This window comes from Leguminivora glycinivorella, chromosome 10 (genome assembly GCF_023078275.1).
Source record: "Leguminivora glycinivorella isolate SPB_JAAS2020 chromosome 10, LegGlyc_1.1, whole genome shotgun sequence".
Classification (NCBI taxonomy): Eukaryota; Metazoa; Arthropoda; class Insecta; order Lepidoptera; family Tortricidae; genus Leguminivora; species Leguminivora glycinivorella.
In genome coordinates this window covers 8,826,440-8,847,916 of record NC_062980.1, presented here as the reverse complement: position 1 = coordinate 8,847,916, position 21,477 = coordinate 8,826,440, and the positions used below count along the sequence as shown (strand labels likewise).

Genomic DNA, 21,477 nt, shown 5'->3' with positions numbered 1-21,477 from the left:
AAAAATTGTTTAGTAACATATTTGTATATCTTATGAAACTGTATTTTAACAGATATATTTAATTTTTTGGTCATTAGAATATAGTATTCATAATTGATTGATTCCATTCCGTTACTTTTATTTTTCTACTGTATTTGTTTTGGAACGTAATCGTAGTCTATTCGAGATACACAATTTACAGCTCCAAGAACAATACAAACATTTGCAACTAATTAATGCACTTAGAAAACTCTCCTTTGTCCGGTGAGAGATTTAAAAACAAAACTTTGACATTTTTCATAGTGTGACGTTATTCGATTTCGATTCAATACGTGATACTTACGCGAAATTAGGGAGAAATTTTCTGGAAAATAATATTGTGTTTTTATTTATTGCCTTGGCCATATGAAGAACGTAACCATTTATTAATACAGGTAAGTGTGCTCGACTATGTATTTAATTCTAGCACTCCGCCTGTACCCGATTCGATTTGTTTCACTATTATGATGCGTGCGTCTAATTGGTAATCAGCAAAAAGCACACATATCGTGCATTTACAAAAAAATACCAAAGTTACATTGGTTTGTACTATTTTATCGATTTGGATTACCATTTGTTAAGTGTCTCGTAACTAATAGACCTTCAAATGGTCCTCAGGTCGCTTTCATAACATAAACATATTGTGCCATTTACTATCGACATTGTTGCACAACTACATCAGGTTTATTGTATGATAACGTTTTACATTGTCAAAAGCAGTTTGAAAAAGCTGATTCTTAATAATATATTTTTTTAATAGTATTATAGCTATTCTGTTACCAATCAAGCGCTTACATGTGTACTCAATTCATGGTTAATTACCTAGTTTACCCTGAATCTGTCTCAGTTTATTTTTTATGAACTGTGATCTGTGATATATGATTTGTATAGATATTTCAATTTATGAATTATATTAAGTATTGACATACTATTGGAGTTAGTGGAATTGGTGGTAAAAAATAAAAATTAATAGCATGGGCAAGCAATAGACTACACCAGTAAGCATGATTAGAATAAGAAATGCATCACTCTATTATGTATATTAAATATTTGCTGCCTTTTATTTATAATAAAATTTCATGCAGGTGAAAATGTTGAGGTTTCGGCCAAAGCTAGGAAGTGAGCGCAACAGTGAGTGGCGCTGCTGTTTCTGCCTCCATGTCCGCACAGGGACCATTCTCCTTGGAACATGGCACTTGGTAAGTTTTAACTACTTTATAATGAGTACATATATTTAAAAAAATACAACATTTATTATTATTGATTGTGACTTCTATGAAGAGTATGAATTAAAATATATAACCTATTATGACACATTTTTCCTTATTATTTCTTGCAATCAGCCTGGGTCATTATTTATATGATTCATATAAATGAATTATGTATATTTTTTTAATTTGGAATTCCACATAATAACTTTCTAAGTTAAGTTTTAAATGATGTTTGAAAATGTATGAATATTGTTAATTTGGAGTCCAAAACATTGGATGGCTATTACTTTTCATTATAATCATTTCAATATTGTCACAGCTTGCTATGGAACCCTGTGGTCCACTCTGGACAAATTACAACTAGTAGTTATAACATAACTTACTCCTACTGATCTTCCAACCCAGATAAAAGTTTTATGTATCTATCCCGGAAAACCAGGACTTATTGTAATTATTAGTTTATCCTCATAAGTCCCATTGTACTTGTACAAGTACAAACCAATTCCGCGTTTTGAACTCATATAGAAATAAAAGAGAGTTCCAAATAAAAAATCTAAACAATTGGCTTTGGGTATGCCACTCAAATTATATAGAAACTTTCTAGTCAAAATGTGGTTCAGATGCTGCACCTAGTGGCGCTGGGTTTCTTGGCGGCCGTGGTGCGCGACCCGCGGCTGTTGGACGAGCTGGAGAGTGACTCCAACCCCATGCCCACACCGCTGTCCAACGTCGACAACCGGCCCGGCACCTACATGCAGCGAGACCACAACCACAGCCTTATCTACCGTAAGTGCTGTTTGTAACATTATTTTATAAAATATTAAACCTTTATTGTCAAAATTTGCAATAGGTTGCAAGTTCTAATCTACCCTATTGAGCACACAATAGTACAAAATGACGGGCAAGGGTAATGTACATCCTGGCTGCCAATTTAATGGTAAACACAGAAAAGACAGGACTCAGATATTCTAAATAAACTGACTTTTTAATGTATCATTTTTTGTCTTAACGTTTATCCGTAGTAAATTAGATTACGATTTTTTTATTCACTTGTTAGTGCTACTATCCTATAGGCTACTTGCCTCCTAGTCAAGTAGTTCTTTTTAAGAACTGTCAAAACAAATTTTAACGACTTGTTATTATGGAATTAATATGAAATCGAATTGAGTGACGTCACGGTCAACTCAGTTACTTTACATATTTCTACCTGACTTATTAAATAGAAATTGGATTTATAAAAAAATTCTGTCCATGTTTATCTGAAGCTTTATTTCGTACATGGTATTAAAATATTTTGTTTTTTTAAGTACAGTCAAGTTCCCTATTATTGATAATTTCTGCATTACTCAGTTTCTATTTATCATTGTAACTATTGTGTAGTTTTGTTAGAACAGCTGAATGTCTTGGTGAATCATTTATACCTACATTAAATTGCTAAATTCAATTATATCAACTATACTGACATTGTTTGCTGAGTAAACCGGTTGACATTTTATGCAGACTATTGTAAATCATGTACAAAACGAGAAACTAAATTTAATAAATATTCCAAGTTTAGTATGCATGCAATAATTTTGAGCTGTTATTTTTATAATGTTAACGAAATATTTAATCACCTCTCATAACATTATACCGATGAACATCTGAATAGCAAATATAGCAATATTGTTTTTCAGCAAATTATGTTAAGTAAAATAACGGGCGGGGAAATAAAAACTAATTTTTGTATAGCATCTGTAGTTAGTTATCATAATTTATTATGCAGTTGGCACCTGTATACATATTATCACGTTATGCTACGGCATAGTCTTTGTAGCAGTCATAAGCAATTGATAAGATTGTAGTGTGGTCACTGTATACAAAATGTAAAGTTTTTATGTCACTTGACCTTTTTATTGAAAGGGTCATGAAACATGTATAATACTTTCGTGTGCGCGACTCTGGTTTAACTAGTTATTGTGCACTAGAATTCATTGGAGGATATAGATATGATAATAGGTGAACTGGTTATGTATATGCAACCGTTGACACTCATTTAGATAATGCATTGTGTTACCTATTTATAAAAAAAATGGACTATTTGCAAAGCCTAAACTTTTTACATGTGCTTAGGTACCACTGTGTTTGATAGGAACCAGTGTCCACTATTTTTAACGTGGTGCAACTATGTGCATGGTGTTGCCTTATTAAGTTATTAAGCTTCTGAACCTTATTTTCTTGGATAAAAAACGTGTCACTCACTGGTAGATACCTACCGCTGTGTTCCATAAATGAAATTTAATCGTTAATGTATATGAACATAACATAACTGGTTAATTTCGTTGTTTAACCAGTTACTTGTTCAATAGATGATCTGGATGTCGGTGCACTGGTTACAGTGTGCACGCTCGCCATCACGCTCATGCTGATCTACGGCGCGTCGCGCGGCAAGCCGGCGCACCTGCTGCCCTTCTTCTGCCTGCAGATATTCGACTTCGCCATCACTGTGTGAGTCCTTTGAATTGCTGTTTTTTAATTTGTTATGTTGGGCCATTCCAACCCCAACCTAAGATCGTTTTTTGATAATATTAATATTTTCGAAAATAATTGCCCCTAAAGGAAAAAAAGTGCGCCCCCCCTCTAACTTTTGAACCATATGTTTAAAAAATATTTTTTATAAGGATTTGGAAAATGAGAGAATCGCGAGCTCTTTCGATCCTAATAGGAGAAATATTTTTTATACGTTTATATGTATATTTTATTATTTTTCATACGTTTTTTATGGCGGTAACGGAATGGAAGGTTTGAAAAATGTACGGAAATCTTGGATTTTTTTTTTCTCCTATCAAGATCGAAAGACCTCGCGATTCTGAGTACAAATCGCGTAAAAAAAGACCCATGTTACAACAAAAGTGGGGTGGACAACTTTAAAAAAAATGGCATACTTACCGGTCACAAGCAGCGCAAACAGAAAAATTATGATTATACTAGAGAAGGGCCGAATATTCGGTAAATATTCGATATTCGGTATTCGGCATATTCGGCAAGTTTTTCAATGTTCGTATTCGGCCGAATAGTTCGGTTATACATTGCCGAATATTTAGCGAATAAACAAAGTAAATAAATAGCGTAAGTTGTTTCGTTTTTCATCGGATAATGACATCTTATTTCAGCATTCTAAGGGAGATAAAATGCGTTAAAATATAAGTACCTACAATAATTATGTAAAAAAGTGAAAATAACGTAGTTTAAGAAACAAAATCCAAAATTTTCTTCTGCACTAAATTATAGGAACAATAAGAGCCTGGGGTACAACCTATTACCAATCATTGAAAAGTTTTTAACTCCAAGCCAGGATTTAAAATATGTCAGAACCGAATATTCGGCCGAATGTTCGGTTCGGTAACAGCTGAACCGAATGTTCGGCCGAATATCCGTATTCGGCAAAGTCCGTATTCGGCCCATCTCTAAATTATACTATTTGAGTGTTTAGAATTATAACTTAATTATGGCTTGAAGTCCCATGATGTAATTGCATGCTCAGCTTGGTTGTTAGTTACCTAACGATCGGCAACAAATACGTAGGTATATTGCTTATCCTGTGTATTACTCATGTCATTATCATAATTTTCCTTGCGTTATCTCGGCATTTTGTCACAACTCATGGGAACCTGGCGTTCGTTTAGAAAACAATCCCCACAATCGACGTTGTCACTTGGAAGGGCAAGCTGCGTTGGCATCCAAAAAGCTCGGTGTGCTCAATAGAGCGAGGGGATACTTTACTCCGGGGCAAAGACTGCTCTTGTACTGTACAAGTCGCAAGTTAGACCCCACATGGAGTACTGCTGTCACCTTTAGGCAGGAGCACCTGGATACCAGCTTGGACCCTTTGACTCGATCCAGAGACGCGCTGTACGAATTGTCGACGATCCCAAACTCACAGGCGGTATTGAACCCTTAAGTCTAAGGAGAGACTTCGCCTCCTTGTGTATGTTCTATCGCCTGTACAATGGGTTGTGTTCTGAAGAACTGTTTGACATGATGCAAACGGCCACTTTTCATCATCGCACCGCTCGCCATCGACAGGGCGCTCATCCACACACCTTGCAACCTAAATGGTCGCGCACCGTGCGGTTTCAGAAGAATTTCCTCCCACGAACGCTCCGGCTGTGGAATGAGCTCCCTGTCGATGTATTCCCGGTGAACTACAGTATGGGGTTCTTCAAAAAAGGAGTTTACAAGTTTCTAATGGGTCGGCAACGCGCATGTGACACCCCTTGAGTTGCAGGCGTCCATAGGTTACGGTGACCGCTTTCCATCAGGCGGGCCGTATACCTGTTTGCCACCGACGTGGTATAAAAAAAGACTAATTCTACCAAATCGAGTGCCATTTGACCTTCAAACCCAGAAGCTAATCTATGTCTCATAAGTCTAAATCCGCGTCTTCCGGAAAGAATCGATGGCGATTGTATCACTCCGAGAACATCAAGTCTTTATTTTGCTCCTTCGTCTAAATATAGATGACCTTTGGTGACCCGATTGTTTACCCTTAATTGCTGCCATTGCGTTGAGTAATTACTGACACGGGCAATATATCATCGTTGAACCCGCATACACCAATATACTTGCACATAAATTTAAGTAAACCAGCGTGCGTAGTCCAATGCACAAACGCTCACGATAATATCTCTTTCGTAGCTATCTATCTCTATCGCTCTTACGTATTAGCGCGACGGAGACAGACTACATTTATGCGACGTTTCGGTGGCGTTTCGCGTCGCAGAAATGCTATTCGGCTACGGGGTCTGTGCAGTCAAGATTATAAACGTGTATAGTTCTGGCAGCTGTCCGACCAACAACGAATTAGAAACGAGTGGCGATAAATTAAAACACGACCGAAGGGAAACTGCAATGCCCACTTCACACGTGTATCGTACGACGTTTTACAGTATATATGGCCATTCCAAGACATAGTGTCGTTGTTTCATTGCATGTCACCTTACAGCGTAATAATGAGCTTATTACCTAATTAGTGCGGTAATATAACGCCGTATGTACCGTAAAGTGTATAGCAATAGACTATATATTTTCTCGTATGATACAGTTGTGCAGAAGATCCACGTCTTGCTGAAACGTTTTATGGTGATTGATTAGGTTCTCTTGCGTTTACTAAGTAGGTAAAAGCACAATCATCTCTTAAAAGCACAATCGTCTTTTTTGTCGACTGGTCTGGCCTAGCCTGTAGTGACCAATGACCATGCCTGCTACGCCGCGGTCCCGGGTTCGAATCCCGGTAAGGGCATTTATTTGTGTGATGAGCACAGATATTTGTTCCTGAGTCATGGATGTTTTGTATTGTGTTATAAGTGTTTGTATATTATATATGTCGTTGTCTGAGTACCTGCAACACAAGCCATCTTGAGCTTGCCGTGGGGCTCTATGTAAGAATGTCCTATAATATTTATTTATTTAGCTCTATTCACTTCGCGCTGATCGCTGCAGATTCGAATAATAAAATAAAATACTATTAAAGGTATTAAAATGAATAACATGCAAAGTCCTACAAGGTCATTATAAGGTTATTAATTCGACCGCGTGCTGGTATACCTACTCGTATTCTATAGAACAATCAACCATGGACATCGAAAAAGGCATTGACTCCACGCTTGTTTGGCTTGCGATAAATATTTTCCCATGCAACAACCTTCACCTTGCAATGAAAAGGAAATAGCTTATTAGGTAAACTACTTCATGAAATTAAGCTTGATGACCTCTTATGGATCTTGCATTATTAAACCTGCGTAGTCTTACCGATACGTATTTGTTTTTAATATTTCCGATACGCTAAGTTCGTCAAATAAACCCGATCCTACTCTATGCAAAACCTGGTTTTCAAAGAAGAATATGAACTATTTTTATGCGTTTAGCATTGACCTGGCAGGCAAGCATGGTCGCGTGATAAACGATATAACGTCAGGCCGTCCTTTTCGCACTATTTGCGATAATTAGGGACGCACCGATGCAATAAAATTTATCCAACTAGTGTGCTCTGCCCGTTGGAATCTTTGAGTAATTATGTTAACTAGAGAGGGCACCTCAACTTGATTTTGTGTAACAACACTTAGAGCCGATCGGCACAAACGCGCTTAGTCTGTGCCGACCGGCTGTGGTAGATTGACGTATCGCAATGAAAAATATTTCGTCTAAATAATGCCGTCATGTGTAGTGAGGTACTGTACAAACTGCTCAGGAAAATCTAACAAAAGCCAAGGAGTGACTTTTCATACGTAGGTTTACTGCATTTTTGTTTAAACACGCTTACTTTTTAAAAAATGTATCAATATAAACTCATGCCGAAGCGCCATGTTGCGGCGGCCATGTTTCGTTGAAACCAAAGAGTAAAAAATGCAACAAAAGCAGACGTGACAATATCGCAAGTTAGTTCAAGTTCCTATCATACATTAAATTATATATATTTATCGACGCAAAAAAGGTTATTTAATTATTATTGTCAGAATTGCACAGTTTTCCGACATGTCGGTCTATAACAGATTCTCAATACGCGTGTCGAATTTCATGTGAGTATGTAAATGAAAGTGCAGTACCTAACCTATCTGAATGAATTTGGGTAGGTAGACGGTCAAGCAAATTATGAGAGTATAAAAACGCGCGAAATTAAAATTTTCTATGGGACGATAAACCCGCGCCCATACATACATGGATGTAGATAAAGTTATGTATGCGACTATACATAATTAGGCGTTAAACACTCATGTTATCTTATTAACACAACAAAAACAACACTCATGTTTTAATGCCTACCATTATGCAAATGTCACATAAATAACTAATATCCAGTTGCGGCTACGTGTACACATTTACGCTCAGTCCGTATGCAGCTTTATATGTGGGCATTTAAAAAAATTGGGACTCACAGAGTTGTTAAAAAAATGTTAAATCGCTGTCAGTTTTGCAACGATAATTAAGCATGGAATTTCAATAAAAACATCTTTTTTGTTTTAATTATGTAAATTATACTAAGCTATAATCTAAATTCAGAACGTGAAAAAAGTTTAGTTTTAAATACAGATTTCAAGCTTGATTGTCGTTACAAAACTAACAGCGATTTATGTTTTTTGTTAACAACTCACGCTAATTGAGAGTAAAAAAAGTTTAAAAAATGCCCATGTAAACCCATGTCACTTCTATACTACGACTTCTAATCTATGCACTCTATGCAGGGCTCATCATCGCGACCGAAAGGTCGTAAGCGCCGAGTAAAATCGTAGCGCTTGCGACGTTACGGAAGCAGGCCATTGGTTCACACCCCGCCCCCTCGCCCCGCCTTCAGCTTACAGGCTGTGACACGTTCGTTGTTTGCTATAGCTCCTCTATACGAAGTAATACTTACTCAATGGTTGGAATATGGAATTTGCAATGCGAGCAGCGTTTGCGAGTCATTTCATAAATAAATTGACAGATACAAATAGGATACATTTCGAAAATTTAAAGAGCCATTGTAAAACGTACGATACACGTGTGAATAAATTAAAAATTAATTTATGTATGCTTAAACTGTGTGTGTGTGGATTGAGTGAGCACCTTCCGAAAATAAAAAAAAATATGCTGATCATTTAGTAAAAGTTCTAAAACAATTGTAAAACGAATCTCTGAATTTGTAAAAAGATAAATCAAAAGATACAGCCATTAACATGTGCTCACTCAGTTCTCACAAACTACCAACGAAAACAGTGAATATATTCATTTAACATATAATATTTATATACTAACATTTAGTAAAAAATAGGCCAACCTACCTCTATAAATATTAGATCACCTAGTGACGTATTAAATTTTTTACAAATAGTTTCTTATGCTCACTCAATCCACACACTTTTGAAAAGCCGAATTTTGATGAAAAACATAAGATTTAGACCGCTATTATATGTGTATAGTTTAGTAAAAGTGAAATGGGAATTTGTAAAATACAAAACGAACCACTAACGTGTCAGGTTTTTTTATAATAAATTTTTGTAAGTGCTCACTCAGTCCACACGTTTTGAGAAAGTTAAAAATGTAAATATCTTACGATTTGTAGCACCTAAGACACTCGAAAGTACTTCAACATTTAGTAAAAATTTTTACTAAATATCCACCATCTAATATTTTATATTCGTTGTCTGGTTTTAAAGATATTCAGACATAACTTTTCTCATACAAATGTATCAAGTAGGGTGACCACACTATGTCGGCTCCTGATTTTCCCCACCTTCCCATTGTCATATTGAGATTGGGGAGTTTCGTTCAATTTTGATAATAGTTTACCGGATTTGTAAGTGGGAGCGAGAAAAGAATAACTATTTCTCGCTCCCACTTACAAATCCGGTACGCTCATCTGTTAGCGCGATTAGATTACCAGGTTCTGGTTTCTTACTAGTGAAGTTGTGGGTTATGTAGCGGGTCTTGCTTCAATCAAACCACAAAAATGTTCTCTTTATGAAGTCTATTTGAACAGAAAATGTTGTTAAGTATTGATATTGATTTTAGTAAGTTTATTTATGTTTATATTGCATGTGAATTTTTAATATAAAAGTGAATGTTTTTATAAAAGTATTTGTGTTTATTATTTATGTTTAGTGTGATAGATATTATAGTATTAATGGTATTAATGATATTTAGTAGTTATGTAGTAGGTATGTATATAAGTAAATATTATGATGATTATTTAATGTTATATACATGTATTTAATAGAGGTAGGTAAGGTAGGTATAGTGGTTACACCACAAAGTATTATATTCTTTGTTTCTTACCAATTATCATTCATGTCCTTTTTAATGCATGCATGTCGATATGGTTATTATCCTGACGTCGATAAAAATTACACAATACACATCATCACTAGGCCAAGATAATAACCTAAAAACAGTTTGCAGATGGATAATTAATATGGTATTAGTTTAATATTATCAAAATTGAACGAACGAAACTCCCCAATCTCAATATGACAATGGGAAGGTGGGGAAAATCAGGAGCCGACATAGTGTAGTCACCCTACTTGATACATTTGTATGAGAAAAGTTATGTCTGAATATCTTTAAAACCAGACAACGAATATAAAATATTAGATGGTGGATATTTAGTAAAAATTTTTACTAAATGTTGAAGTACTTTCGAGTGTCTTAGGTGCTACAAATCGTAAGATATTTACATTTTTAACTTTCTCAAAACGTGTGGACTGAGTGAGCACTTACAAAAATTTATTATAAAAAAACCTGACACGTTAGTGGTTCGTTTTGTATTTTACAAATTCCCATTTCACTTTTACTAAACTATACACATATAATAGCGGTCTAAATCTTATGTTTTTCATCAAAATTCGGCTTTTCAAAAGTGTGTGGATTGAGTGAGCATAAGAAACTATTTGTAAAAAATTTAATACGTCACTAGGTGATCTAATATTTATAGAGGTAGGTTGGCCTATTTTTTACTAAATGTTAGTATATAAATATTATATGTTAAATGAATATATTCACTGTTTTCGTTGGTAGTTTGTGAGAACTGAGTGAGCACATGTTAATGGCTGTATCTTTTGATTTATCTTTTTACAAATTCAGAGATTCGTTTTACAATTGTTTTAGAACTTTTACTAAATGATCAGCATATTTTTTTTTATTTTCGGAAGGTGCTCACTCAATCCACACACACACCTTAAACTTCATCTTGTAGGAGGTAATCTATTTGAGAAACATACGTAGAGTGGCAAGGTCATCACGACATGCTAGATCGTTTTTTTTTTTGTTGAATACCTACACTAGAACCTCGCGTGAGCCATTACGAAAACGATGTTACGTGCATTTTTGCGTTCATATAGATTTCACGCTTTTTGTATTAATTCGTATTTGGTATCCAAACATTTTCCCCGTCGCTTGAGAAGAATGATTCAGCTCTAACAATATTAATGACGTGTGTATCTAACTTCTAACGCAGCTTTATTATAGCTATTTTGTGATAGCTTCTGCAGAAATCATGATTTCAAATTTACCTACTTTGTACAATCGTCTTGAAAAGGCGAATAAGATTAGCAATCCTTTATTGCCCACTGTAACACTTCTCATTTATTAATATTATGCATCCCGATGTAGTAGTGGTAGTCAATTGGGTGAGTATGGTCGTAATTGCGGAACGTCTATAAGCAAACACAATACAGTGTGTTTATCCAATACCATAAAAACAAATAGGAAGATAATGTACGGTTAGTCAACGGTAATAGTGGTCATAAGTATAATGGGACAATTCAGCCCGATGAGGAAAGACCCAGCTACTTAAATATGTTAACGAAATTTTAAACATCATTAGCATTATTGATGTATATTTTAAATAGTCTCATTATTAGCCAGACGTCTTATTGTGGTCTAATTATGCGTTTTCTCTTTGACTCATATTAAAGAGTAATTATAATGACATAATTTTTAAGAAAAAAAACCGCCTTCCTTTGGGGTTCTGGTGATAAATACTTTGAAATGTTGGATTATGTTATCAATTCGTCTGTATATTTTTAATGTTTGTTATTCGATATCTCCGTCATTTCTGAACCAATTTTGAAATTTGGATGATTCTGAAGTACCTACTTACAGATGAGAATGATTATCAGAACGGAACTCTAACCAGGGGCGGCTCACTCTTCATCAGCAGTTCCACTGCACGAAATGTCACTGTTCTGGACGTAAGTGCATGCTGTTCTTATAAAAATACCAAAGTCACTATAAGTGTGCCGTTCAGATTTGAGGAGTTCCGTTCTGACCATCATGAACAGTTCCACTGCACCAAATGTCACTGTTCTGGACGTAAGTGCATGCTGTTCTTATAAAAATACCAAAGTCACTATAAGTGTGCCGTTCAGATTTGAGGAGTTCCATTCTGACCAACATCAGGAGTTCCACTGCACCAAATGTCACTGTTCCGTACGTAAATGCATGCTGTTCCTTTAAAAACACAAAAATCACCATATGTATGCCTTTCAGATTTGAGGAGTTCCCTCGATTTCTCCAGGATCCCATCATCAGAACTGGGTTCTGAGAAAAATGGGACCAATTTGTATGCATATACATTCAATCAAAAAAAAAATTTTTCAAAATCGGTTCAGTAACGACGGAGATATCGAGGAACAAACATAAAAAAAAAAAAACAGACGAATTGAGAACCCCGTCCTTTGAGATTTGGAAGGCGGTTAAAAAGAAAGATGCCCTGAATTTCCGCACTTTGGTTATCACGGTTCGTTATATGCCATAATCATTTGATTGACGTAAGAATGATGAAATGTTTGCGAGTTTTTTTTTTATATCTTGGTGTTTCTGTACAGATTGACAGCAACCGGTTACCTGTACTACCTGCGCTCGATCCACCGGCTGGTCGCGGAGACGAAGCGCGTGCCGTGGCGCGAGCAGCTCCTCGCGCTGCCGGCGCCCGCGCTCGCGCTGGTGGTGCTGTCCGTGTTCCTGCTGGCCGTGCTGCTGAAGGTAGGGTAGCTGTGTGTCCGCGCACAGGACGACCGGGTCCTGTACTCAATCCACCGGCTGGTCGCGGAGAAGACTTAGGGCCAGCTGCATCAACCACAGTTAACACATCAAGATCAAATTCCCTTAAAAAATGTACGAACGCTAAATTCGGTAACATACGGTTTGGTGCAACCTACCTTTAGACGCATTCTATCCTAAATGGTGAGAAAATGCCGATGACAGTGTTGAGTGGAGAAAACGAGGGAAGACCTTTGCCCCGCAGTGGGACACTAAAGTAGGTTAACAAAAAACTGATAAGCGATTATATTAAAAAGGCAAACCTAAGATGCATTAAGTAAGAAATATAATCAAATAAACAGAAATAGATACCATACACTAAAGAAAAAGCGAGCAAGCCCACTGGTTTTTGTTCCCTTCGTCGATAAATATAATCTTTTTATTCTCTAAGTCTTTGTTTGACTGTATCACATATAAAATATTACTTTTGTCGACAGGGTTACTGCATCAGCATGGTGTGGCGTTGCTACAAGTACCTGACGATGCGCGCGCACGCGCTCCACAGCCTCACTCCGTTCGTGATCTCCGGGGAGACCCTGGCCGCCCCGCCGTACACCGCGCCGCCGCCGCAGCCTGACTACTCCAGCCTGCTGCCGGACTACGAGGAGGCCGTGAAACAGACCCCGCCGCCGTCGTACCGCGCCGCGACGCTCATGGCGCACGCTGATCCCGCTGTCACCACGGTTAGTATCTGCCTTACTCCGTGATCTAATGGCTCACCGCCACAAGCAGAGAACTATAGCCTGCTGTCAGACTACGAGGAGGCGTTAAAGCAGACCACGCCGCCATTGTACCACGCCGCGATGCTTATAGCCCAGGTTGACCCCGCTGTCACCACGGTTAGTTCATATCACTACACTCACTACCTCACTCCTCTCAGGGAAGACTAGCAACCTGACTACTCCAGCCTGATGCCGGACTATGAGGAAGCGGTGTGACCGTAGACATAGCATAGCGTGCTGCTACCGTTATGCTGACCTTGCTGTAATCAATCTTAGATCGTAATACTGCTTCATTCTTTACATAGTACAAGTGTTGGCTTCTTTACCATTCATTTGTACATGCACTGACCAGCATTTTAAGAGCGCTATGACAAAAAAAGGCGATATATTGTAAAATGTACAATATTTATCGGCAAAATTGTACACTTTACTCATACTAAAAGACAGTTAAAGTACTTGTTTCAGTTAGAAAATCTAATTAACTGTCGGTTCATTAAAAAACATATGGATGAAAAAGCGTTTTCAATTAGTAATGATTTTTTTTCTGATGCTCGTTTAGGAAAAACCGCGCGAAGCACAGATTTCGGAGCTCTTATTATGTACAATTTGATAAGCTCACTCTCATAAATGCGGTAAATTTAAATTCCTAATATCTTGTACTTTAGGCCCATTAAACAATATTTATCATTTAATCCTTTGAAATTGAGAAATTGAAAGTAAAACGAACTCAATTTTGTCTTGAAAATACATCGAAACAAGTGATCATTTCTCCGAAAATCTACATGTTATCGAAGTTATTTTAGTATATAAATAATCTGCACAATGTGCTTAAACTGCTGTTATCCATTTGTCGTTATAATATTTTATCATGATTTTTTGCCAATTTTTTGAAAACTAGCCTTCCTGTCGCTATTTTACCGGCGACGGACGCCTGCGATTTCAGTGCCGCGCCGGAGCTCGAGGAGGTAAGACGTATGTCGCTTTGGTCTCCGAGTTTTCATCGCAAACGTCGAGAATATTTATCGTTGTGTGGGTCGGACGCCTTGTTTATACACGGGCTATCCTCGCATTGTGTGTGTGTAAACAGCGACCAACGAATTTGATCCTAGATCCGTAAATATTTGCTTTTGTAATACTTTGTTATGTTTGAATGTTAAAGTATTACAACATTGTGATGATAAAAATGTGAAAATTACAATACGGTCAAGATGATAAGACACATCAAGATGGTACTCGGGATCTGATGATGGAGCCAGAAGGTGGTCACCAGTACCAGTGAACCATGTAAGTAAACGACTTCGTGTTTAGGCTCGTTGGGTTCGTCTCAACAAGACCTTTGACAAGAGGTGGTACTCAGGGTCTGATGATGGAGCCAGATGGTGGTCACCAGTACCAATGAACCATATAACTAAACCCAGAGATGGGGAAATCGTAATCGATTCCGGATTACACGATTACTTGATTTTACTTTGTAATCTGACACTACTGGGTGTTGGTGCTGATTACAAAATGAATGACCAATTTGGAATCTGACATTGCTGACTGTCACTTTGACACAAAAGTCGTCATGGGTGTCGTAAAATAGGTTTTAGGGGGTGCTGATTCCAAAATTAATGACCAATGTGGAATCTGACATTGCTGACTGTCACTTTGACACAAAAGTCGTCATGGGTGTCGTAAAATAGGTTTTAGGAGGTGCTGATTCCAAAATTAATGACCAATGTTCAATCTGACATTGCTGACTGTCACTCTGACACAAAAGTCGTCATGGGTGTCGTAAAATAGGTTTTAGGGGGTGCTGATTCCAAAATTAATGACCAATTTGGAATCTGACATTGCTGACTGTCACTTTGACACAAAAGTCGTCATGGGTGCCGTAAAATAGGTTTTAGGGGGTGCTGATTCCAAAATTAATGACCAATGTGGAATCTGACATTGCTGACTGTCACTTTGACACAAAAGTCGTCATGGGTGTCATAAAATAGGTTTTAGGGGGTGCTGATTCCAAAATTAATGACCAATGTTCAATCTGACATTGCTGACTGTCACTCTGACACAAAAGTCGTCATGGGTGTCGTAAAATAGGTTTTAGGGGGTGCTGATTCCAAAATTATTGACCAATGTTCAATCTGACATTGCTGACTGTCACTTTGACACAAAAGTCGTCATGGGTGTCGTAAAATAGGTTTTAGGGGGTGCTGATTCCAAAATTAGTGACCAATTTGGAATCTGACATTGATGACTGTCACTTGACACAAAAGTCGTCATGGGTGTCGTCAAATAGGTATCCGGAGGTGTTTGAAAACTAATGACCAATTTGGAATCTGACACTGTTGACTGTCACTTTGACACAAAAGTGATCATGGGTGTCTTCAAATAGGTTTTCATGGGTACTGATCTCAATATTAATGATCAATTTGGAATCTGACATTGCTGACTGTCACTTTGACATAAAAGTCGTTATGGGTGTCATCAAATAGGTTTCCAGGGGTACTGTGCAATGTCAGGTTCCAAATCGGTCATTACTTTTTAAATCATTTCATTAATTTTGGAATCAGTACCCCCTAAAAAGTATTTGACTACACCCATGATTCCTTTAGTGTCAAAATGACAATTAGCACTGTGAGGTTCCAAAAAGTCGTTAATTTTGGAATCAGCACCCCCGGAAACCTTTTTGACGACACCCATGACGACTTTTGTGTCAAAGTGACAGTCAGCAATGTCAAGATTCCAAATCGGTCATTAATTTTCAAATCAGCACCTCCGGAAACCTATTTGACGACACCCATGACGACTTTTGTGTCAAAGTGACAGTCAGCAATGTTAGATTCCACATTGGTCATTATTTTTGGAATCAGCACCCCCTAAAACCTATTTTACGACACCCATGATGACTTCTGTGTCAAAGTGGCAGTCAGCAATGTTAGATTCCACATTGGTCATTAATTTTGGAATCAGCACCCCCTAAAACCAATTTTACGACACCCATGACGACTTTTGTGTCAAAGTGACAGTCAGCAATGTCAGATTCCACATTGTTCATTAATTTTGGAATCAGCACCCCCGCAAACCTATTTGACGACCCCCATGACGACTTTTGCGTCAAAGTGACAGTCAGCAATGTCAGATTCCACATTGGTCATTAATTTTGGAATCAGCACCCCCTAAAACCTATTTTACGACACCCATGACGACTTTTGTGTCAAAGTGACAGTCAGCAATGTCAGATTCCAAATCGGTCATTAATTTTTAAATCAGCACACCCGAAAACCTATACTCGTGGTATATGCTCTTGAAATGTGAAGGTGAAAATGCTAGAATGACATGTAAACCACGAAGTTGTATAGTCATATTGTTCATTAGTATTGGTGACCACCATCTGGCTCCATCATCAGACCCTGAGCACCACCTTGAAGTAATTAGAATTGTATTTGTCTTATTTTATCATCATATTAATATATACTTTACTCTAATACTTATCATATAACAAAAGCAAATATTTGGGATGGGGTCTACTTTTATAATTATTACTTTAATTTTTTAAATAAATTTTAACATAATTGATATTATTTCGCGCTATATTCTCGTATTTTCGTACAAAATAATGTTTATTAGAAACCAAAAGTTTATATCGAGATAGTAGATTGTGGTTGTTATCAAAATTCCATAGAAAGGATCAAGATTGTTTTGTCCATTATTGTAGTGCGAGCGAGTGATAAGACGTGCTAGAAAGGGTCGGCATATTGGGCTCGCGCGGCGGGTAAAATACCTAATTTCGCCCGACGCCGAAATGTTATAACGCTCTTAATCCACAGCCGCCGACCCCACCGGGCGCCGTGGCCGGCGCAGTGCCCGGCGCAGCGAGCGTGGCGCCGCCCGCCGACACCGTGGTGATGCTGCCGCAGCAAGGCGCTCAGGCGCGCGTTTGAATCTCACCGGACCTGCTCCACACTCGAGACTCCACATTATTCATCAAATATGTACAGAATACCCGAGTACCAGGTACCTCTTTTCTGTTGCCGAAATATACATTTTTAAATCCCAAACAGGAGGTTAGTTACTACTTCATACAAATCAACGTAATGTTTGAAGAAACATTAATATGGAATTGTATTAGCATAGAAGTTATCTTATCTGTACAATGAAAATTGAGATTATTTAATAACGCGAATCAACTATTTCAATGGAATAGAACAAACTAAAACTACCAGTGGAGTCTCAAGAGCTGATTCAATACAGTATAATAATTATAAAGTATTTACCAAATCGGGATGTAAGGGGAAACAAGAGCTTGTTTTATTTCTGTGACTATTGTATACCTTATGACAGGCACATAAGGTGCAGTATGTAAGTGTGTAAAAACTAAAATGTAATCAATAACTGTCAATTTTCTCATAACGCTAAAATGAGCCATCGCAAACGATTACGTTTTACTGCGATACACGTGTCCTAAAGTGCTTTCTAAAGAACCTTCGGTTTCAGAGCGATAACACGGGAATAAGACAAATCAGTGTTCGCTTTACGATTACGTCAGATTTCACCCGAAAACCAAAAGCCTTTTTGAAATCTCACGGGATGTAGACTCTCTTTCGCTCTGAGTCGCGCGTCAGCACTATTTCCTTAGCAGTTGATGTATCGGTACAAAAACAGCGTATGCAAATGGCTCTCATTTTTTATTTATCTTGTAAGCTGACTTCATCGGTGACATGTGACGACTCCGTTAAAATGCAAGGAAAATCTACTCACTCTAAAACTATCCAAAAGAAATATAAACGTCAACATTTTGTAAACAAACTCAAAATTATAACAAAAAATGTAATAATTATTATTTAATTTATTAAAGATAGGACAGAAAGGTCAAACAACATCGTCTACATTAAGATATAGAAATACCTAATAAACTATTGAATTGGTTACTTTTCTGGTTTCATTTCTGACTTGAGTGTTTACCGATGGCTTCGGTTTATAAGCCTGCTTGTCCATCCTAACATATAAATAAATTGAACTACCTAAATAGTCTAATACTATATCTAATACTATGTCTAATAGAAATAAAGTATCTAGAATCGGGGGTTGAAAGTTTTATTTTTTGTGGATTTACAAAATGCTTAATGGATATTATTACGAGATGTTTTTCATATGCTTTATCTCGTGTCTATTTGTGTAAGCGCTTCTTTTATTTGCAACGAATAGTCATAAAATTACCTATATGTATGTATACCTAACTCCGCGAAATATCTGTATTATAAATTTGGCAACCTCAATCCTAATAAAAATTTATATACTTTTTGGCTTTACGCGTCAAAATACATATTCAAATAAAATTAGTGCCATTCCGTTGTGTTTTAAAATTTTATTTTTATATTGATCTTCTTTGTAGATGTATATTCCCTTCACTTAGATTTCATGTCTAAATAATATAATAATAAAACATGTAGATAAAACTTTAAAATCGAAAAATATGTATGTTCATAATATGGATAGAATGTTTCCCGTGAAAGAAAGCAACGAAAACTCGCCCAACGCATTTCTTCTATCACATTCCTCTCTTGACATGTGTATTTGCGTGAAAGGACAGATTGTCAATTACTAATGCTATCGATATATAATAATCTCAGGAAAGGGGCTAAAGTATTCATGTATATAAGTGCCAATACAACGTAACTAGTAGGTAGACCTACCTAATCTGACAAATGCACACAATAGAAAAACTAAGCAGCGCCGTGAACTCGTAGCGCGCTCGCCTTGATTTCACCTGCCACTCCTGCCAGTGAGGTAGGAGCCTTCATGCCGAAACATAAGACAAGACGTCATATTTATTTGAATTTTATTCCTCTTCTTGACTTATTATACATTGATGCCTACGGCAAAGCACCGTCCATATTCATTATCACTGCTACAACGGGCTCCAACTATACTAACCAAATAGAAATGTAATTTACCTATATGTATAAGTGTGCCGTGTACCATGTCGACGTTCCTAAGTAGGTTCATAGACGGTAGCGCTCGTGTAGGTGTGGTAAAATGTATAGTAATCAACTGTAAGGCTTATTCCCAGTTACCACGTTTGTACCTACAGTGAATATTATTTACATATTTTGAATCAATTTTCTTAAAGGAATCACAAGCTTCTGTAAAATATGATCTTAGTAATTACAATTACCAGTATGTAATAGAATGACGTGGTATAACGTTTGAAACTAGCGGGGCGTGGTAAAACTGGGAATAACCAACTGTTTTAGTCATTACCTAACTATTTACAAAGTCCCAGTGCTGTCGTGCCTTATGTCCTTGTTACATCACAAGATATCATTTGTAAAGTGTTTACTACTGAGAAAGTACCGCGGGGCAGGGCTTCAGCCCTAAAACAGTTATAACTCACAGAGACAAGTCTAGGACAAAGGTACTAAGGATCTTGAAACATATTAGACGATTTTTCTTAGCACTCAATCAATCTGTGTAAGAATGTCCTATAAAATTTATTGCGGACATCTTTCTCTTTTATTCCCATTTAGGTGTAATTTGAGAAACAGAGAAAGATGTTCTCAATTGGTGTAAAGTGTAGGTAAAGTTGACCCATCACCAGGTGAGGCTTACAGGCGCCGAACCTGCCCCGTGGTGGGCACTGGCCCCAGCGGACCATTCTAGGTACCCATCCTCGCTGTAATAAGCAGCCATAAGTTCCATAAGGAGCAGATACTGGGCAATTTTGATTGCTTTAAATCTCTGGTTTGCTGAGTTACGTAGACTACCTGTGCTAAGGTATCGTAAGTAGTTTCGCAATGGCCTAAAGTGTACAAAAGAACGAATTCTATTAAGTATTATTCTTTGCTGTGTGTACTTACTTATTTTATTTTCCTAGGACCATCTACTATTTTAAAAATATTACTAACCCTATTAGGTAGGAATTTCGGATGGGTCAAATGAAGTTTATTTTTGTTAGTCTAAAAAAGAAAAAAATTGACTTACTATGTAGGTATCGCTTGTAAAGTATTTACTTTGTGGTGAAGTTTGTATAGCATAATGACTATGTAGCTATCTTAAAAGATCTAAACTGTAAAATTACTAAGTAAATTGGTGTGCTATGTACTAAATTATTCACGGTATGTAAAATATGTAAGTCTTAAATAAATACACGTAAAATGCCAATTTAGTTTTTTATTGAATTAAAATAGGCACCTATTTTATTAAAGTACTCCTGAACCAACTGGTGGTTGCGTTCTGTCACTTTTTTCTTTTTTTTCTTATTGGCATGGGCCATAATAACACTGTCAGCATAGAAATTCTAACAGGATCCTGAACAACATCCTCAGATGGTGTTTTCGATGGGAACGGACGTATTATTTTACCATAGCTGCAATTTAATGCATTAATTCAAATTAAGCTTCCATAACTTTTAATAGCCTAGCAATACTAAACTAACGGACATTTTAATATAATAGGCAGATAAGTAAGTTTTATGATGTCCGGTTATTGGGGTTAACTACCGACAGGACACATTAGTCAGAAAAAAAATTAGCAAGAAAAAAAATTGCATAGGTAGCCAACTTCCCGTATGTGTGGAACTGTCGCCGTGCTGAAGTATCGCATCCCTTATGTGCAGTACAATTTAATAGTAGTAAATAAGATAAGGCTAAACGTAGACCGCCTTAGTGAAGAACGAACGTCCTGACAATTTGGCTGATCATTGAACCGTCGCATTTAGAAACAGCCCTGTCAAAACGGCTACTCGTAACGTAACGTAATACGGCGGATTACCGCTGTAAAATACCTACAACTACTCTTAAATTGCTACACAAAGGGGAAGATTGTCAATTAATTTCAGGACACCCGGTATATACGCGCAGGTCATGGTGACATATTGTGTTCGAACTTTACTATGTTCGGTAACTGCCCTTTCGGAATTAATTCCAGTTATGATTATGGCCTACTTAAACTCAAGTCCAAACTGTCTACTTAATTCGTGCCGGCAC

General features: G+C 37.1%; 1 protein-coding gene across 2 annotated transcripts; it reads left to right on the top strand.

The window, feature by feature from the left end:
• Positions 1 to 261: 261 nt before the first annotated feature.
• On the top strand, positions 262 to 20,653 carry LOC125230267 (lysosomal-associated transmembrane protein 4A). Of its 2 annotated transcripts, none has more exons than XM_048135377.1 (7): positions 262 to 413; positions 1,104 to 1,217; positions 1,850 to 2,015; positions 3,608 to 3,716; positions 12,569 to 12,725; positions 13,220 to 13,465; positions 17,320 to 20,653. In XM_048135377.1, exons 2-7 carry the CDS (start codon positions 1,110 to 1,112, stop codon positions 17,431 to 17,433), a joined length of 900 nt encoding a protein of 299 aa, XP_047991334.1. In that variant the 5' UTR covers positions 262 to 413; positions 1,104 to 1,109; the 3' UTR covers positions 17,434 to 20,653. The 2 variants fall into 2 exon arrangements, with proteins under 2 accessions (XP_047991334.1, XP_047991333.1); XM_048135376.1 differs by having other exon boundaries at positions 3,578 to 3,716.
• The last annotated feature ends 824 nt before the right edge of the window (positions 20,654 to 21,477 follow it).

What these genes read in the sequence shown, in the direction of transcription:
- LOC125230267 (XM_048135376.1), top strand. Translation starts at nt 1,110, where the DNA reads ATGTTGAGGTTTCGGCCAAAGCTAGGAAGTGAGCGCAACAGTGAGTGG. An exon ending in TCCTTGGAACATGGCACTTG is followed by an intron (nt 1,218 to 1,849) that starts GTAAGTTTTAAC and finishes AATGTGGTTCAG; the next exon opens with ATGCTGCACCTAGTGGCGCT. An exon ending in TGCTGGCCGTGCTGCTGAAG is followed by an intron (nt 12,726 to 13,219) that starts GTAGGGTAGCTG and finishes TTTTGTCGACAG; the next exon opens with GGTTACTGCATCAGCATGGT.